Source organism: Haplochromis burtoni, unplaced genomic scaffold (genome assembly GCF_018398535.1).
Source record: "Haplochromis burtoni strain Fernald_Lab_line unplaced genomic scaffold, NCSU_Asbu1 Contig_210, whole genome shotgun sequence".
Taxonomy (NCBI): domain Eukaryota; kingdom Metazoa; phylum Chordata; class Actinopteri; order Cichliformes; family Cichlidae; genus Haplochromis; species Haplochromis burtoni.
Window position 1 is genome coordinate 967,928 of NW_024582571.1, and position 19,648 is coordinate 987,575.

The 19,648-nt window shown below is 48.8% G+C and overlaps 2 protein-coding genes across 2 annotated transcripts in view; both read right to left on the bottom strand.

Moving 5' to 3' along the window:
* LOC102299724 (neuronal acetylcholine receptor subunit alpha-7) overlaps positions 1–4,084 on the bottom strand; it is a gene marked incomplete at its 3' end in the record, with an annotated part of 62,264 nt that extends 58,180 nt beyond the window's left edge. The window contains 2 exon segments of the mRNA XM_014338124.1: positions 238–377; positions 3,842–4,084. Coding sequence (XP_014193610.1) covers positions 238–377; positions 3,842–3,944 — 243 coding nt within the window.
* Positions 4,085–11,626: 7,542 nt separating this feature from the next.
* The window catches only part of spg11 (SPG11 vesicle trafficking associated, spatacsin), a gene marked incomplete in the record, with an annotated part of 19,978 nt that continues 11,956 nt past the window's right edge, over positions 11,627–19,648 (bottom strand). Inside the window, 16 exon segments of the mRNA XM_042226384.1 lie at positions 11,627–12,031; positions 12,111–12,262; positions 12,485–12,640; positions 12,775–12,851; positions 12,958–13,126; positions 14,150–14,269; positions 14,634–14,767; positions 15,192–15,332; positions 15,482–15,686; positions 15,804–15,949; positions 16,759–17,494; positions 17,770–17,984; positions 18,071–18,236; positions 18,556–18,663; positions 18,778–18,978; positions 19,268–19,549. Of these exon segments, the coding sequence (XP_042082318.1) occupies positions 11,857–12,031; positions 12,111–12,262; positions 12,485–12,640; positions 12,775–12,851; positions 12,958–13,126; positions 14,150–14,269; positions 14,634–14,767; positions 15,192–15,332; positions 15,482–15,686; positions 15,804–15,949; positions 16,759–17,494; positions 17,770–17,984; positions 18,071–18,236; positions 18,556–18,663; positions 18,778–18,978; positions 19,268–19,549 (3,183 nt within the window).

The window sequence follows — 19,648 nt, forward strand, 5'->3', positions numbered from 1 at the left end:
CGCAAGGGTTAGGGTTAAATTTAAAAACTGTACTTTTGAGTTAAAATATATATTTATAATTTTAATAAATGACAAATTAAAAAGGCATGAACATTTTTTTGTATCGAAAAAATATCGAACCGTGACACCAAAGTACCGAACCGAACCGTGAATTTTGTGTATCGTTGCACCCCTAAATAACAGGGATATATAATAATAGGGATTATTAACAGTTCATACTGAAGCAACAGTTCTTACCACGTCCATGATCTGCAGCAGGCTGAAGCTGAAGTGGACGGTCAGGCTGTGGGAGTCATTGCTGACCGGCCGCTCTAACGGGTTGTAGTTCTTCATCAGCTCCTTGTAGAGACGCCGCTGGTACACGCCCTGCAGAGAGCCTGAAGAGAAACAGGAACGACTGTCGTCAGCACGCATGACCGCTCCAACAGTTTAACTGAGGTGGAGCCTGACGCTAACACAGGCTTTCTCTCCCAGTTTAGCAGCTGAGAACCACTAAAGTATTCTGTGGAGCTGCCCAGACTCTCCACCATCCCCATCCTGCCAGTCCAGAGTTTCCTCCTGGACTCAGAGGCTGCTTTGACTACATCGCTCACTCTGTTCCAGGTTTTTGTATAATATAAAAATGAGTTTGATGATCTGAGACATGAAAGTCTGACAAATATGTGAGAAATGTGAGAAAACTTTCCCAGCACTACATTTGTTCTGTTCATTATCTGTTTTGTACGACTGAAGTGCTGTAACGCTGGGAGTGTTGGCAGGTCGTTAGTGGTGCCTCTTGATTGGCCGATGCAACTGAGCGGCTGCTTGAAGTGTGCAGAGCTCTGAATCTGCCATCGGGTGAGATCTGTGACCCACGTCTGGTCTGACAAACATCGATTTCACCGCATTTCTCTTCCTTTTGTCACCTTTCATCTGAGGCAGCCCAGAGTCGCTCAGAGACCGGGGGTCTTGAAGGCTTCGAGGAGACGGATTACATCAGCCTTGGTGGAGATGAAAGCTCATCCGGATGACTGACAGGTGCTCGGTGAGACCTTGGCCGAGCGTGGGGGGAGGGGCTGACTGTCAGGAAATGAGCTCCAGATAACAGAAATATTTTCTGTTCCTTTGTCTGCGTTTCGTGCTCTGACTGCTCAACTAAAAAACCCAAACGCTGGTAGAAGTCAACAAATGAAGGGATCTGAATTTCTGCATGAACGCAAGTGAAAATGAAATTATTTTATTTACTGTCAACATGAAGAACTGCAGAGCTGTGACTGTTACAGTGATGCTGCAGCTTCTGCAGGCAAACGTTTTACTTTTATCTGGACTTCTGATCCTCGGGTGTATTATAAGTTTTAGTCTGTTACTTCAGTCCTGCATTTGAAGCTGTTTCTGTGGGTCAGTGGTTTCTATTAATAGAACTGTTGTTTCTATTTCCCCCGCGCTTTCACGCCTGCTCTATCTTCTAATATAATTTCTCTTCATAGTTTATATTCTCATCTTGTTGTTTTTGTTCTCGGTTGTAGTTACTGTTACCAACGCTGTGTTTTTGTCTGTGATGTCTCCTGTGTCACGTTAATCTTGTTTATCCTCATTCAGTTGTGTCTTACTTCCTGTTTTACTTTGATAGCGGCTGTTATCAATGCCTCATGTGAAGTTAAACGTGTCTCTTTATGTTGTCTCCACCTGACCCGTGGAGGCACGGACCCTCCAGCTCTGATGGAAAGGTGTCCGTTTGTCCAGCACGTGATTCTGGGGAATCTGGAGGCCAAGTCAACACCTCAAACTGGTTGTTGTGCTCCTCAAACCATTCTGGAAACATTCCTGCTTCCAGTGCATTATCCTGCTGAAAGAGACCACAGCCATCAGGGAGCACTGTTTCCATCGCCCAAAGCATCACGCTGCTGCTTCCTCTGGCTCACCGTCTTCCCATAATGCATCCTATTGTCGAGTGTTCCCCAGAAAAGCGGCGCACACGCATGCATCCAAAAAACGTGATTCGGACCAGGCCACCTTCTTCCATTGTTCTGTGCTTTAGTTCTGATGGTCAGCACGCCCACCCTGACTGGTCTGCAGCCCCATATGCATTAAACTGGTGCTCTGTGCATCCTGACACCTTTCCATCAGAACCACCTGACATCGACAGTTTGAGCTACAGCAGCTCGTTTGTTGGACTCGTGCAGACTGGAGACAAGCATCTCTGCTGGGGACAGGAAGAGACTGAACAGGGTGATCCGAAGGGCCAGCTCTGTTCTTGGATGCCCTCTGGACCCAGTGGAGGTGGTGAGTGACAGGAGAACGGCGGCTAAGCTGTCATCCCTGATGGACAACATCTCCCACCCCATGCAGCAGACTGTGACAGCACTGAGCAGCTCCTTCAGTGGGAGACTGCGGCACCCACGGTGTGGGACGGAGAGATTTCGCAGGTCTTTCCTCCCCACTGCTGTCAGACTCCACAACAAAGACTTTAACTGATCAAACACATCCACACATATGCAATAACACTAAGTGCAATAATCCTTTCTGTCATCGTTGTATTTTTACTCAGTTGTATATAGCATTTGTATTCGTATTCTATTTTTATCTTATTGTATATTTATTCTATTCTATTCTACTGTATATAGTATTTTATTCTATTCTGTACAGTTGTGTACTGTATTTATTCTTATTGTATTCTAATTTTTGCCTCATAACTTTTGCACTGTCCACTTCCTGCTGTGACAAAACAAATTTCCCACGTGTGGGACTAATAAAGGTTATCTTATCTTATCTTAAATCTGCAGTTTTCTACATGTTCTGACCCAAACTGTCACACTGACCCATTTCTCCTGCTTCTCCCATCATTTTACAGGTTCTTGTTCCCTGACATGTCCCACCCACTAACAGGTGCCAGGATGCAGATCGGTGTCATTCACTCCACCCGTCAGCGTGTTAAGGCTGATCGGTGTATCGCTCTCTGATTTTGCATTCCCAGCCTCGCTCTTCGTGTCTTGAGCTTTTGTACCTTCTCCTCATTAACCTGCATTAAACGCTCACTTTGAGCTCGATTCCTGCTGCCCGAGTCAGCGACACAGCTAACTCTGACACTCATAAACACGTGAAACACAAATATGGATTCTAACCGGTCACGTGACTGATGCAATGTTGTGTAGGAGAGCTGATGTGAGTGAAGCTGATATGTAAATGTGTCAGACTGCTCCAATAAAAGCCTTTCATGCTGTTCCAGCGGTGGCAGCCCAACCCTGCACGCTGCATGTACCAAACCAGTTCTTTTCCTTTGTTTTTTGGCATATTTCTCCTGTTCCAGGTGTGCATGTTCATATCAAACATGACCAAAGCTTCAGATGATGAGCTCAGTGTCTGCACAGAGAGCCAAAAGCTGCAGACTGCTGTAAAAACACCGTTTTTTCACCCTTTTATCTGAAGTATGTTGTGATTGGGGATTTCCTTAAGTGCTCTGATGTAAGGCAGGCGTCCTCCATCAGTCTGCTCGGGGTACTGGAGGGTGGGGCACGTGTTGAGAGACAGGGGTGGTTTTCAGAAATCTGCATATCACAGCTGACCTGCAGCATGTGTAAATGCAGAATGCGTGAAGAGTCGGTGCATTCAGGAAGCTAATGCTGCTGCGCCGCATGCATTCATTAAAGACAAAGGAAGGAATCTGAGTCTCAGCCAGCTGTGAACAACAAACAGATTCTGCAAAATCCCAGATTATGATATAAGAAGCGAGTCTGTGGAGGAGATGGAAGGAGTACTGAGCAGCTCATGAATAGAAAATGAGAGTGAGAGGAGGACGGGCGGGCGGAGGAGTAATAATGATGAAGAGAGGGCAGCTATGACGAGTGGGACGGCGGTGACATACATGTGGAGGTGTGGAGATGTCCAGGAGAGGGGGCGGTGGACTTTAACCAGACTGTTAACGATGATTTTGGAGAGTTGGAGGATGATGAGGAAAGCAGGTGCATGATTACGTGTGTGGTAGGAGAGACAGGTGGGTTGAAGGTGGGAGTACATCAGGGATCTGCTCTGAGCTCCTTCCTGTTTGCAGCGCTGACAGATGAGGTCGAGAAAGAGGAGCAGGTGGAGGAGAGCCTGGAGAGGTGGAGGTATGCTGGGGAGAGAAGAGGAATGAAAGTCCGTAAAAGGAAAACGGACCATGTGTGAATGAGGTGCATGCAAGGAGAGGTGCAACACAGAGATAGTGTCGCTGCAGGAGTTTAATGGAGTCAACCATCCAGATAGAGATGAAGAAGTGAGTGCAGGCAGGGTGGAGCGGGTGGAGATGAGTGTCAGGGCTGATTTGTAACAGAAGGAGAGCAGCAGGAGAGAAAGGGGAGGTTTCAGGATGGTGGTGAGAGCTGCTGTGATGAGTGGAGATCAGATTTAAAGGGAGAAGCAGAAGCTGCTCAGTGACTCCACGTGCTGTGAAATAAACACTGTAAAAACACCACCCACTCTGAGTGTGGTGGTGTCTGAGTCAAACCGAACACTTCTGTGAAGACGTGAAGCTTCTGGGCTCTTTGTGTGTTTCGCACTGATCTCAGAGCTGTGACTGCCTGCACGATAACCCTCGAACCTTCAAACGTCTTTAAGAGAAGGTGGGAGACACGGTTCAACAGTGAGGCCGCAAGGACGCCCCACAGACGCTCACTAACGGGAACAAAAGACGTTTTATTAGCTTTAAAAAATGCTTGTTCTTCTTAGGAAACGACCAAGAAAACATGATTTAATTGGCTGAGTTATTTGAACAGCTGTGAAAGGTCAACATTTCCTTTGGGGAAATAACATTTCAAAAGATTTAAAGCGGCAGCTGCTGAAGAAGACGTCTTTAAACCTTAAACTGAACCTCAGAGCTGATTTCACAGCGTAAAGACCAGAATCAGCACAGAGACGTGAAGTAGTTCAAAACGTCTTTTTCTAAGAAGACATTTATGACCCCGGTTTTATGCAAACGAGCTCCTCCAGCAGCGAATAATCTGAACCCGCAGCGGGCTGAAGACGTCCACAGACGGTGTGAACAGACGATGTTCATAATAAAGATCTGTGATAATATGCAGGCTAATAGAGAAACTGTAAACCTGAAAGAGTTGATACAAACAATCCAGATAAGAACTGGTGACTTTTTTAATCTCTTCTACGAGATTACATTAAAAATAATCGCACAGAAAAAATACGTTGACAGATAAGTGAGCACTGCTACCACAGGGCAGCTCGTTTCACTCAGATTTAATCTGACATGAATCATGAAAACCTGATAACACGGCCCCATTTAATCTCCACTGGACCTGTCAAACTTCTGCCTAATAACCAGAGATGGGCAGTAACGCGTTACTGTAATCCGATTACTTTTTTCAAGTAACGAGTAAAGTAAGGGATTAGATTACCGTTACTTTCCCGTAGGAACGCTGCGTTACTGCGTTACTAAAACCGTGATTTTTTGCGAGAATGTCTCACGACAGTGACGTAAGCGAGTGCGACGTTCGTGACAACAGCTGTGTGCAGATCAACAATGGATCAATATCGAGTGCAGAGAGAGTATGAGCGTGCAGCGTTTAAAGCGTGGAAGTACTGACCTTACTTTGAGTTTGATTCCATAAAAAGTGACAAAAACATTAGTGTCCGCTGTGCGTGGGAAGAAAACTTCTTTTTACAGCGAAAAAACCCCTAAACTTCCAACAAGCACCGAGTAGCTACGACGTAATGGGAAACTCACAGAGAAACTCGCGGATTCTTCCACTGACCGCGGCACACCTGCACCAGGGTAACCTCGCTACCTCCTGCTACTAACCGCCCTGACTACTTTTCTGCTTGTTTACCATGAAGTGATAAAAAAAATAAAGTCGATTCACGCCAACCTAGGAACCTCGCCTACCCGTGCTTACAGTATAGCAAACCGTGTCTTTGACTTTATTTATTTTCTGCTGTGTTTTACTTGCATCTATTTGAAAGACTGAGTGTAAACACACAAAAATATTTTATTTTATGTGCTGGAATGTGCAGAAAATAGGTTTAAATGTTAAACTAATTTTTCAAGTCAGAGAATGTTGCAGATAATTAAATTTTTGCTTGATGCATAAAGTTAAAAGATTAAAACTAATAAAACAAGTTTTAAAAAGAGACTTTTCCATCTGATTACATTTTGTATGATGGATTATGCAGAAAAAGTAGAATTGGGCTGAAAGATCTATCGCTTTATCACCTATTCAGGTTGTAAATCGTGTTTTTAAAAAGTAACTAAGTAATTAATTACTTTTGAAAATAAGTAATCAGTAAAGTAACGGGATTACTTTTTTGGGGAAGTAATCAGTAATTAGTTACTGATTACTTTTTTCAAGTAACTTGACCAACACTGCTAAAACCCAGTAAAAAACAAAACATCCTTACTCTGAGTGCATAAAAGTTTAACTGCACATTTAATCCTTGAGATGTCTGATAAGAAAAAAGATTGCAGCGACACTCGAGACGGGGGCGGGGTTTAACAACAGGCGAGCCGTTTATTAGGCTGGGGGAAGGTACAAACAAAGACTACTAAAGCTAAACTGAACTGGAACGAAACTGGGAGAAAATAGATACTAAACGGGACAAAGAACATGAAAAAGACCTGAACACAGGAAACACGTACGCTGGGAAACAAACACAACAGAAGACCCGACAACGACTGACAGAAAACTCCCACACTAAATCCACAGAGAGGAGACGAGGGGAGCGGAAACACAGCCGACTCAAATGAATGTGACTAAACACAACCCACAAGCATCGCAGAAAATCTACTGTTTCTTCTTGTGTGAACCCAGGAAAACTCTGCTGCACTGTACTGTGACACGTGGCTGAGCGTGGATGGTGTCAGGAAGAGGAGCATAAATCTGATGAAGATACAGTGAGAGGTCCAGCTTTGCGCCCTTCTCCTGTGAAATGTTCCCAAAGACTCGCGGTGGCCCAGACTGGACCCTTTGATGGCCTGGTTCTGGCCCGCGGGTTGCATGTTTGACACACCCACCCGTGGAAATGTTAATGCACAGGTGCAAAATTCTTCTTCTTCCTTTTTCCTCCCTTACACCTGGACTGCACGAGGATCACCTCACACTGATTCTCCCTCAGCAAACAGCAGGACGCCGCACGCACAGAATCAAACTTCTTATTTAATCTGCAGATTGAAGTTCTGTTTTTGATTCACTCCAAAGACATAAAATGTGATAGAAGCAAAATCTGATCACAGCATTTGTTGTTAAACGTTTATTCTAATCAAATCAACTTCTTATTCACTTTCTGTTTGAAAAACGCATCTTTGAAATGTCTGCATGTGCATCAAGATGCAGTTCAAAGCTGGAGAGCTGGTTTTAGTCCACAGGTTACAATTCTTAATCCAGATAAGTGTCCTCACAGCCATAGACGACCTGTGTGTGGTTGTGTGTGTGTGTGTGTGTGTGTGTGTGTGTGTGTGTGTGTGTGTGTGTGTGTGTGTGTGTGTGTGTGTGTGTGTGTGTGTGTGTGTGTGTGTGTGTGTGTGCCACGGGTGAGAATCACAGCGTGGAATTGAGCGGGGTGAAGACGCGAGCGTCCATCATCAGCAGCGAGTCTCAGAGAAGCTGAGCGGAGTTCCTCCTGAACCGACGGCAAACACGGAGAGAACGAGAATCAACAGAGGGTTCGCTCTGAGAGGAGACGGGGTTGCTCCTCCCCCCAAAAAGCATCCAAAGGAGTAGATTCAGCAGCCGGAGACACCGAGGAGAGAGAGAGAGGTCTGTGAGTGTGTGTGCGCACATGTGAGGACGGAAACGTAGAAACAGTCATAAAACTGAGCTTTACAGAACAACACACCTTCATCCACTGCTGGATGTTTACCAGTTTGTAGTGTTTTTTTTCTTTTTGTTATCTGGGATCTGTATGATGTCATCGATTGGAGATACAGTTGTGGCCAGAAGTTTCCATCCCCTCATCTCAGGCATGCATGCTGGTAATGTTGGGCTTTTAATCATGTCTTTGCACTGTTGTTTTCCCAGGGTGGATGCAGGCTCAGATATATGGTTCATATTTGTAGAAATGTCTCTGAGCAGGCTGCACCTCGAGCACAGTGTTGTCGCAGCGATGAACATGAACTCAGGCTGATGTCTGACTGCTCCTCTTGGCAAAACTGGTGGACTTCATTTAAATTGCTTGGTTTCCTGGGATGGACCACATTCAAAGACACTCTGAAGCTGCGTCGTCCACACCAAAACCAGTTCTGATGTGTTTGGACTTTTGTCCACACAAAAGCATCACACAGCTTCATCTACACTCACTCAAATCTTTTAATAACGATTCATTTGTGTGACAGCACTCGTTGGATCGCCCGGCACAAAGTCCAACCAACGCAGTGAAGGGGAAGTGCAGATTTACACAACTACAGGTTATTCTGATGTCGCGTCCCTTTGCCGAGGTCTGGAAGAAGTCCAGCCCCGTCACTGTGAAATGAGAGGAAAGCAGTTATGATGTTCAGGAACCAACCAGGATCAAGCTCGCCATGAACAGGAAACTGCAGGAACACCAGAGACAAGATGCATGTTTGGAGGAGTAAAGGTGAAGCTTTCAAACCTGAAAACACCAACTGTCTGCTCTGTTTGCTGTCAGGGAGTGGACGTTACACTCAGCGATGGAACAATGAGGGACGATGGCTACTTCTCCTCAAATCAGCACAAAATAAATAACATTCAGTGTTGTGGCTGAACGGTGCAGCGACACCTCCCAGCCGTGAGCTGGACTCTTCATCGCTCAGCTGTCACACCTCACTGAAACCAAGTCTCAGGGACTGACAGCCCGAGGTCACCTGCAGAGTCCATTCACACTTCTGACTGCAGCGCCATCACAGACACGAAAACTGAGAGACGCTTAAAGAGACGCCTGGAGGAACAAAGTCACAGCCGAGTTCAAATATGTTGCAGAAAAGAACACGCTTTCCTTTACTTCCTGTCATAGATCTCCTGTTCCTGTGGACGATGCTCAGCTTAAATATCGTGAAAGTTTCAAATAAGTGCATCAGGCTACGTACAAGTACTCAGAGTCAGAACCAAAGCTGCAGACCCTCACTTTCTCACAGTTTTTCTCTTTTGGATCTGTGTGATGTCATAAAGAGCCTGGTCCTTTCAGGTACTCGGCAGCGTCACCAAACTGGTGTTCAAATCTTGACCTAAAAGGGGAGGAGCTAAAATTATGGATGTGATTCAAGCAGCCCGCGGTGGCTGACGACCGTGCTGTAAATAAAGATTATTATTGCGACTGTGTGCAGGGAACTTGGGATCTCGTTGCCTTGGAAATGGTTCCCTCAAAGACTCGTCTGCAACCACTCACAGTCAGCTGCAGCTCTGGCAACAACACACCCGTCTGCTTTCAGCTTCATATGAAATCTCTTTGTGATAATACAGTAATTATCTGTGATGAATAAGCAAACAATCTCAAATCTGTTGTTGTCCTTTTATACGGAGATTCACATTAACTGCTCAGACCTAGATTAGAAATCTGCTTTTAAATAGGAAAATCACTAGAAACCAGCTGCCAACCAGTTCAGCCTCTGTTGCAAAGACAGGTTCTGCACACATCTGTGCAGACGGACTCCCACAAAGGTGACATCCACAGGCTGGGGGTGTTGCATGCTGAACTTCTGAACAACCGCCAGTAAAATAAATTCAATGCAATGATTTTTACTTCTCATCTAGTCTAACTGAACCGTAACCTTTGACAGTGGGAGGATGTTAAGATCTTCCATGAGGACTGACGGTGGTGCGGGAGCACCAACTACATCCTGCCAGCTTCTCACATGTAAGCACAAGGTGTCCTTTGTCTGCACTGCACGGCATTAAAGATTAAACTCCTCACACATGGACACGTGTCAAGGACCTCAAACATATTTCAACCCTGAGTTTTACAGCCAGCATCTAGTGGCTGCTAGCGGTACTGCACACGAACTGCCTTTTATTAAAAGTCATTTTAAATTTCAGCATGGCAACATTTTGTTTACTGTCATGGAAACTCTGAATAAAGAGTCGAGTCCCCAGCGTGAAGGCGTTTCTCCGCTCAGCTGAGCGTGATACAAACTCCTGATTAATTTCCTAATGAGGGCTGAATAATTAGCTCGCTTTCTTAATGACTCTCTCCATTAAAGGCAGCGGCTGGCACAGAGAGAAGAGCGACGTCTGCCAAACTAAAGCCAAACTGTGCCCAGGATGATTATCCTGAGTCTGTTTGAGTTTAGTCAGCACTGACAGATCCATCGCTGCTGTCACACAACGAGAAGCTTTACGCATGGAGACAAAGACTTAGTCATTCCTCAGGGCTCTGTGATGGGACTTTTTATTATACATGTTTCCCCCAATACTATAATTCATTATTATCAGGATGTCATTCATTGGCTTCCTGTTAAATCCAGAATTCAAAATCCTGCTCCTCACATACAAGGTCTCAAATAATCAGGCCCATCTTATCTTAATGACCTTGTAGTACCATATCACCCTATTAGAGCACTTCGCTCTCGCTCTGCAGGCCTACTTGTTGTTCCTAGAGTATTTAAAAGTAGAATGGGAGGCAGAGCCTTCAGTTTTCGTTCCCTTTAACACCAGCTCCGTGTTGTAATCTTTGTTTTGATCCCCGTGTCGGGGCTTCGCTCGGTGCAGAGGTGACTCTCCTGTCAGTAATGAACTTTAAATGAAAGAAACCCATTCCTCTTTAAATAATCACCCAGCTGGGCACAGACTGTGAAGATATGAAAGTTTATCATTGGTCTAGGTAAATCCCCTGGATCAGGTACCAGCCTTATAAGCTGTATGCAGCCAGTTAACAGTAAGACACTGAAACACTGATTATCGGTAATATTTCTGGTAATATTTGAGTTTTGCGCAGATGTTTTTAATCCCAGCATCCTCAGCTCAGCAGGCTCGGTGCACTCTGCAGCTTATTACCAGCTCTGCCTGCAGCAGAGATGAGCACAAATGCTGTAACACATTCAAAGGAAACAGCTGATCATTACACAGGCCTGGACTGCCACCTAGTGGAGGAAGAGAGAACTGCCTCACAACCGTTTGCGAGGAGCTGCAGGCAAAAACATCCTGAAATTTCAGGCTGTTTCACTGCCGTGGAGCCAGCTGGGTTCCAGACTTTTCTCATTTCACACTCATTTAACATCCCTGTGACTCTGGGCCTTACTCCACCTGGCCTCACCTGTGCACCACCTCTATTTTCTGTTCCTCTACAGAGACATGGTATGCAGTGGGGACTGTGAGATGTCATGCATGTCTCCTTTTTGAAGTTATTCACTCAGTTTCCAGAACTGAAAAATGAAGCCAATGCTAAAGTGCTAAAAGCTGCAGTTCCTCTAATGTCCACTAGGGGCCCCAGCAGCGAGCCAGGCCCCTGGTCGAGACAGCTCTGGCCTCTGTGGGTAGCTCCTCTCTTTATAACTGTGCGGTGGTGAGCCAGCGGTCTGAATGCTGAAGGTTTGCATTATTAGGGGCGTGGCCTGACAGGTGGATGGTGGCAGAGGAGGCTGTAATGAAATGCACTGCGTTTATGCTGCTGGAGCATTTTTAGTTAAGTGTAGTGAAAGATGTCTGAGTGAAAGTCGAGATTTATCTGATCTTACTGAACACGGACGCGCTGGAGTTACAGGAAACACCCAAAGTAGTTGAAAGAGCATGTTTAATGTTCACATTCATGTGTTTCTACAAAGACTTTGTGCTTATTTAACCACCGATGAGCCAGGAAACAAAATCCTGGTCACCCAGTGAGAAAGAAATCATCCATCAGGTGAGAAGGACACACGGCATTTTTCTACTAACACATCCTGTACATCCACAGTGTTTCCTGTCGTTGGCGGTTATTGATCACGACGATGCTGCGGCCAGGCAACGATCAGCTGCCCAGCCTGTCGCTCAGGTAGCTCGACGTCTTGGCGTCCTGCAGCAGCATCTTGGTGATGTCGTGCAGGTTCTGCTGGTACGCCAGCCTGTAGCGGCTGTACACGTCATCGCAGTAAGTCAGCAGGCGCTTGACGTTGGAGGTGACGCTGCCGGGAGCGCCGTCCAGCCTGAAACACACACAGTGCAGGTCAGTCCACGTCAAATTTTGGCTGTTGTCAGGTCGTTTTTCTGTGGTAGGAGTCTTACTTTTTGAAAATGTCCTCAAACAGGGTGGAGGTGAGCGGGCGGTGGCGTTTGAGCTCTTCCAGGTAACCGAAGTCTCCGTTCAGGACGACCTTCTGGTACAGAATCTCCGCCCAGTCCGGACTGTAGCCGTACGCCTCCGACACCACGAACACCTGAGACACAGGAAACACCGTCATGGCGGCTCCGCCCATCGTACGCAACATTAGAACCACCTCCCGAGTCCCGGGAGGTGGAGAACAAATCAACAGCTTGAACTTTTCTTCAAGTCTTTAAATTTGAAGCGCCCTGCTTCCAACCAATCAGCTTCAAGAAGTGATGGAGTTGCTGCTTCAGACAGGTGGAGGTTTGTGGAAGGAAGGACAACAGGAACCCACCTGGTAGCACCGCGGCAGCGCCATGGCGGCGCCCAGCAGCTCAGCAGGTCGCAGGTTGATGATGCGCAGGTCTGATCCCTGATTCAGGAAGTGGAGCTGAAGAGCGACCAGCTTAGCTGTGCGGATGCAGCGAGTCGCCTGACGCACACACGAATCCTGACACACACACACACACACACACACACACACACACACACACACACACACACACACACACACACACACACACACTCAGGTCCTCTCAGGACGTTAAAGACAGGAACAGGAAGCTGTGGGAGGAGCTCGGGTACCTTGGAGAAGCTCTCTGCCGCGTCCTTCAGCAGACCCAGCACTTTGACCAATGAGCTCTTCAGCTCCGGCGTGATGACTGAAACACAGGAAGTAAGACTGGGATCAGACCAGAGGAAAGAACCAATCGTGGAGGCTTTGGTGAGTTTTTGGCGTTGGCCGGCTCTCGGCGGGCGCTCGCTCACCCCAGGCCTGAGACTCGATCATCTTCAGCTGCGTCCTGGCGGCTATTTCGTGGTTTTCTCCGATCTCCCTCCTCATGGTGAAGCACAGTGCCACCATGTTGTACTTCTCGCTGTCTGCGGGGAGGCAGCGCTTTATGTAGTCCAGCAGAGCCGACTTCAGACTGGAGCTCTGCAGCGAGGGAGCGAGCGACAGCGTGAGTTCACTCGACTCATGGACAAGCTGCAGGATGTTTCCCCATCCAGACCAACAACTCTCTGCAGTGCTGTTTCTCTCACATGTACTCAGGTAGAATCATCAGTAATTAGTTATTATAGACCTGTTTCTACTCTTTCCTGTCACCGCCCTTACAGCGAGAGCCAGTCAGGGTTGTCTGTGAAGGTCCTCAGTCGTCCCGCTCATCGTCGTCTGAGGAGCCTGGAGAGAAAAAGCGTCCGGACTTCTTTAAGTTTCCTTCAAGACTTTTTATCCGAGAAGCTTCTTCAGTTCTCAGAGGAACTGTGTCATCTGTGTCCACTGTGAGCGACCATCTTTGAACAGAGGGCGGGGCTTACAACACCAGCTGTCTGCCATCTATAATCCAGTTTTGAGATCCTTCCCAGGCGCCTTAACGCCCACTCACATCCTGGGCCTTCTGACCTCAGTGAGTCACATGATGGGGCCAGGTTTCACCTGAAACCCTGGCTGATTGTGACCCACACCTGTTTTCACACCTCGGCTCGTGTGATTAGGCAGAGGATCAATAGGGGGTCCGTGACCCTCTTGGGGGGACACTCCCACAGGGCTTAAATCTGGGACGGTTTCTCTGTACAGCTTCTCGGATGAAACGTCTCCAAGGAAACTTAAAGTCCGGACGCTTTTCTTTCCAAGGTCCTTAGACCAGTGAGTCAGAACCAATCAGAGCGCAGGAACAGCTCTTACTGAAGTCATCCATGAGCTGAAGCTCAGCAGATTCAGCTGCGCTTCTTCTTGATCTCTGCTGATTTTAATCCTTCGTTGGTTTAACAGGTCAGGTTCTTGATTGGCTCTCACCGTGTGCCGACTCGCTCGTCTCAGCAGCAAATCTCTGAACTTTCTCTGAGATCAGTTAGAGCTGATCCACATTCAAAAGCAACTCTGTGTGTGTGTGTGTGTGTGTGTGTGTGTGTGTGTGTGTGTGTGTGTGTGCGCGCGTGTGCGCGCGTGTGTGTTGACCTGTCCTCTGTCTGTGTCCACCTTCTTCCTCAGCAGCATCTCGAAGCAGTGGTTCTGATGCAGCAGATCGAAGACGTACGTCATCTCGTTATACCTGCCGATACCTGTCAGCAGACGGACCTGCACGCACGCACACACACGCACACACACACACACACAGGAAACACCGACACACACGCACACACACACGCACACACACGCACACACGCACGCACACACACACACACACACGCACACACACACACACACAGGAAAACCTTTACTTTTTTTCGTCTGTAATCCAACGTTGAACCAAGTAACTGAGTAGAAAGTATCCACGGCTGGTTTGTGTAATGATAGTTACTCAAATCACTCAAGCATTTTTTTCCTATCAGCTGGCGCGACGTGTACACACCGGGACGCCACGACGCAGTAATTAACATGCGTGCAGCAGCACGAGCATGAAGGGGAACAGCGGGGTGTGGATCTGTGTTTGGGGGCTCACCAGCAGGCTGTAGTGCCCTCCTGGAGCCAGGTAGGTGTGGCTGAGGTGACGGGCGGCTTGGAGCACTCTCACGATCCCCTCCATGTTGCAGGTGAGACTGAAACAGTCGTGCGCCACGATCAGCAGCTCTACAACTACAGGAGACAAAAAGGAAGGGGGCTTTCAGCTCTTTTCAAAATAAGACGCCGAGCCTCGTAAAGCCACCTCCCAGCTGGAAATGGAAGAACTTGAAGCATCCTGATCAGACTGAAAGTCCAACCGCACATGTGCAAAACTCATCCCACAGTTTTATTATCACAGGTTGTCATATGAAGCTTTTATACTTTGTCACTGTTTATGAGTACGTGTGTAAACGTGCATTTCATACTGTGCATTAGTGTGCATGACAGGACGAAGTCATAACAAGGTAAACATTTAAATCAAGAACATTTCATGCTTCTTATTCAGAAACCAACACCGTTCATTTGCTTTGTGGCCTCTTGGGGGCAGCAGAACACAACAAACAGCTCTTTACACTCGAGGTGTATTTGTGTGTGCGCGCGTGTGTGTTTGTCGTACTGCAGTTCAGGTCCCTCAGAGGAACAGAGTTGAGGTGCTCCAGCAGTTTGAGTCCCACCAGGTTCGGGTCGTCACATAGTTTGATCAGCTGCACCAGCGCGTCCCTGCCCTCCAACAGTCTGAAAATGTGCTTTTCCACCACTAACACACACACACACACACACACACACACACACACACACACACACACACACACACACACACACACACACACACAGACACACACACACTACCTGGATGCTGAGGCCTAACATTGGAGAACTTTTCAAACCTGAGACGTGCTCTCTCACCTGGCTGCAGCTCCTGGGTGGAGGCCAGCAGCGCCTGGACCATAGCGGAGGAAATGAGCTCAGCCACGGCGTCTGCAGACAGACCCTGAGCTTTGACGAAGGCCCGAGCCTTCCTGAAGCGCTCCGGCTGCTCGGACAGCAGCAGCTTCTCCAGCACCGAGCAGGGCTCCTCCCTGCAGATGCTGCTGAAGGAGCACTGCAGCTCCTGAGGAGACGGGGTCGGACACTCCGGTAAACTTCACACAGTTTTATAAAGAAACGAGCAGAGCAGACGGTTCTGCAGGAACGTTATCAAATCACCCGACGGGAGCCGGTTAGATACCTTGGAGAGCTGGTAGAGGCTGAGGACTTGTTTGCAGTAGTTGTTGCCATGGCGACACTGATCCACCAGTTTCTGGAGCTGGACGGCGACCTCATCTTCGGGGAGGGGGAGCATCACAAAGGAGGACAGGCTGCTGACTGAGGGAGCTGGAAAAGATGGTATTCATACTCATCGATGACGGTTCAGGAAGCAAAACTGCAATTACTGGATTAAAAACAATAACAGTTTCTGCCCAGCGTGTAAACTGCTGCCCGCATCGAGTCCTACGTGTATTTATGAGCTGCTCTGCCACCGACTCGTCTCAGATTTGAACCCTTGTGGTGTCCTCGGGTCAAATATGACCCCTAGGTGTATGGCAAACAAGTGCATGGGAATCCCGAGGACAACACAAGGATGGAGAGGATTTCTCATGGCAGTTAAAGGTCAAAGGTCGTTGAGTTCGGTGGCCTGGGGATCTCATCTCTGCCTTTTCTGGATAATGTGATTCTGCTGGGTTCATGGAGCGATGACCTCCGACTGCACTTCCATGAGCTGAAAGGACGACACCACAGATGGAAGCAGCAGGAAGTGGAGCTGCCGTTCCTCCACAGTGAAAGGAGGCAGCTGAGGTGGTTCGGGGATCTGACCGACATGTGTCCTGGATGAACCTAGGTCAGGTGTTTTTGGGGCATGTCCAACCAGGAGGAGAGCAGCACAGACCCAGGACAGAAACACAACATTACCAAGCTGGGAGAGGGTCGCGTGGGACCCCAAAGACAAAGACTTGGACAGATGGGAGAAGATGGACGGATGCATGTTGTCCTATTACACGAGTAGTTGGAATGCAGTTGAGAAAAATAAATATACAGCATCAAAAGCTTCAATATTTTGTGCTTAATAAAAAAAAATCTGTTTTCTGGAAGTTCTGCTCGGAGGATATGTGCTTTATGTGAACTGAAGGTCAGAGGTCACTTACAGCTCGTGATGCTTGCCCTCGCGGGAGCTTCACAGTCGTCCTCCGGCGGTTCGTCGCTCAGCTCTCCGGATGCCAGGCCTCGGCAGCGCAGCACCAGCCACACGTCCGGGTGGTACAGGGAGAAATAACGACACACCCGGCTGGCTTCATGGATGCTGCCGTCGTCTAACAGCTGACCAATCAGAGCGGCCAGAACGCTCCTCTCCTCTGGACTCAGCGCCGACTCAGCATTAGGCTCCTCCTGCTCGTCGGAGGGACCGGGCAGTCCCTCCAGCGCGAGGTACCCCTCGGTGTTCAGCTGAGTTATGTTGGAGAAGGAGAACTCCTTCATCAGCGCCTTGTGCGTGTTCATTTCAGGGTTGGCGGCCGGCGGCGGCAGGTTAAAGACGCTCTCCTTCTCCATGGCGACGGTAAGGATGCGTTTGCGGATCCGGCTGAGCCACTGCTCTTTCTCCAGGCTCTCCAGTTTGTCCACGGGAGCCGGGGTGATCCGGGAGAGCCAGTGGGCGGCGAGCCCGAGCAGCAGGCAGTGCTCCTGGATGTCCAGCAGGTCCTCCGGAGCCTCCAGAGACCCTGGAGCGCCAGCCTCAGCCTGCGACAGGAAGAACTGGGAGGCGGGGTCTGGATCGGTGCCATCGGCCTCCAGCTGCTCGTGACATTTCTTCCAGAAGCCGGCGCGGGTCTCGAATCTGCCCCACTGCCGCTTGGACCTCTGAGAGCTCACCTCCTGAAGGAGCTGAAGGAGAACCGAGGGAAGCTGCTGTTAACTTTAAAGGGAAGCGTCTCAGATTCCTCAGCCACACAGCACAAAGACTTTATACTGGGTAAACTGGGCCACATTTACAACAAACCAAACAGAGGAAATAGAGCTCGACTCTCAGTGGTGTGCAGGACCTCTCGTCTTCTGTGTCAGTAAATCAGTTTTTGAGACGTCACAGATAAATGATAGATTTAAAAGCATGCACGAAGAAGACCGAGTGTGGAACCCGGCCGTGTGCAGGTGGGTCGCACCTGGCTGAGCAGCAGACGGTGCACGGGCAGGCCGGCCAGCTGGGCCACCTGTCGCGCCTGGCTGTAGCACCCCCTCGCTTGCAGAGCGTCTACGGTCGCCTGGAACTCCTCCTGCTGGACGGAGGGAGAACTGCTCTGCAGGAGCCTGGGAGATATGCTGACCTCTGACCCCTGAAGCAACTGACTCAGCTGGTTCAGCTTCCTGAAATCTGGACCTTCAAACGAAAGAGAAAATGAGAAACTCAGGTTCTTCCAGAGAGTTGATGAAGCGGGTAGCTGCAGACCGTCGGGCACAGCTCACCGTTGGATTTGAGGAGTTTGTCGACGTCGGCAAGGAGCTGCAGCAGCCGGTGGATGTCGTACTGCGAGGAGCAGCGCTGCAGCATCGTGAGGAGCAGCACCGAGGCCTGGCTCTCAACCCACTGCAGGGGGAGGCCACCAGGGGGCGCAGGACCACCGTTTCTCAGCTACATAAGGAGAGAGGCAGATTAGAGACCCTTTGCTTAAACAGCTGCTGGGTCGGGCTTCTGTCCCTGAATGACCCATCAGTTCAGAGCAATAATCACCAGCATCTACTGCAACAGCAGCAAGTGTGAGAAATCAGTTTGTAAGTAGCTGACAAATGTGAAATAGAGTAAAAGTTAAAAACAGAAGCTCAGTTCTCGTGGTCGCTAACAGATGATGAGGAAAAACATGCGTTCAGGTAAACTAAAGGACGGATGGACTGATGAGGAAGGCCTGTCTTTGTCTTTTGTGTCGGGCACTGGAGCAGTCGGCCGGACTCACAGCGATGAGGGTCCGTTGGAAGTCCAGCAGCTTCGACTTGGCCTCAGCGAAGTTTCTGTAGTCGCAGCACAGCTCAAACATCCTGAGCACCAACACCAGAGGACAGTCCTGAGAGTCAGACGGAAAAACAACGAGTTTGTGTTTCAAGCTGATGCGACGAAGTGTTGAACGTTGACCACAACTGCAGCGGTCAGACCAATGGTGACTGAGGCGTGTTTTTACCTTCTGGAAGAGCTCGAAGCCTCGCAGGAGGGGCCTCACGAGGCTCCGGCCCAGGAGCGTCTTCCAGATGATGGAAAGGTCGTGCACGGTCCATTCGTGATGCTGCGGCGCCTGAGCCAGGTGGGAGGTGGCTTCCTTGGCGGTGACATCATCGACAGAGGTCAGCACCCACACACAAAGGCACGGCAGCAGCTCTGCTCCCTGAAAACATCAGGTTTCGAACATGTTTGTACTGCGGTACATGCATCACAGAGGAGCCTGTACAGGTGAAGGTGCAAACAGCACTCTCTCTGAGCACTTGCTCAAGTTTTACACAACTTGTTTTCCACTGTTCATGCTCCAGTGGATGCATCAGAGAGTAACTTGCTCCGATGTATCTTAGCACAGATCAAACCACCGATTAGCAAACGGCCTGCTCTACCTCCTGAGCTGAGCCCTGTAACTTTGATAATGACTGGAAAGGATAGCTGGGTGTGTTTCGCTCCCTTACCTGCATGCAGGCAGCCAGTACCGCCAGCGTCGGGCAGCGCTGCACCAGCGCCTCCTGCAGGAGGTATCTGCAGGGTGCCGGCTCCTCCTGGCTCTGCAGGAGCACCTGGAACATCTCCCCAGGGCGCTCCGGGCTCCCTGAGACCGCCTCCTCAGTTCTCAGAACCGAATGCTGCTCATCAGAGTCGCAGCTCTTCCGCTTACAGTAAACCTGCAGGTCCTGAAACGCCAAGCTCAGGTGGGCCTGGAGGGTGGGGCCAAACTGAGCTGCCAGCGACCTCACCTGGAGGAAGAGCCAGACGTAGATGTTTGAGAGAGATTAATGTTTATGAACCTGCAGGGCCAGGCTGACCGTGCAGAGGGTACTGCTGTGTGTGTGTGT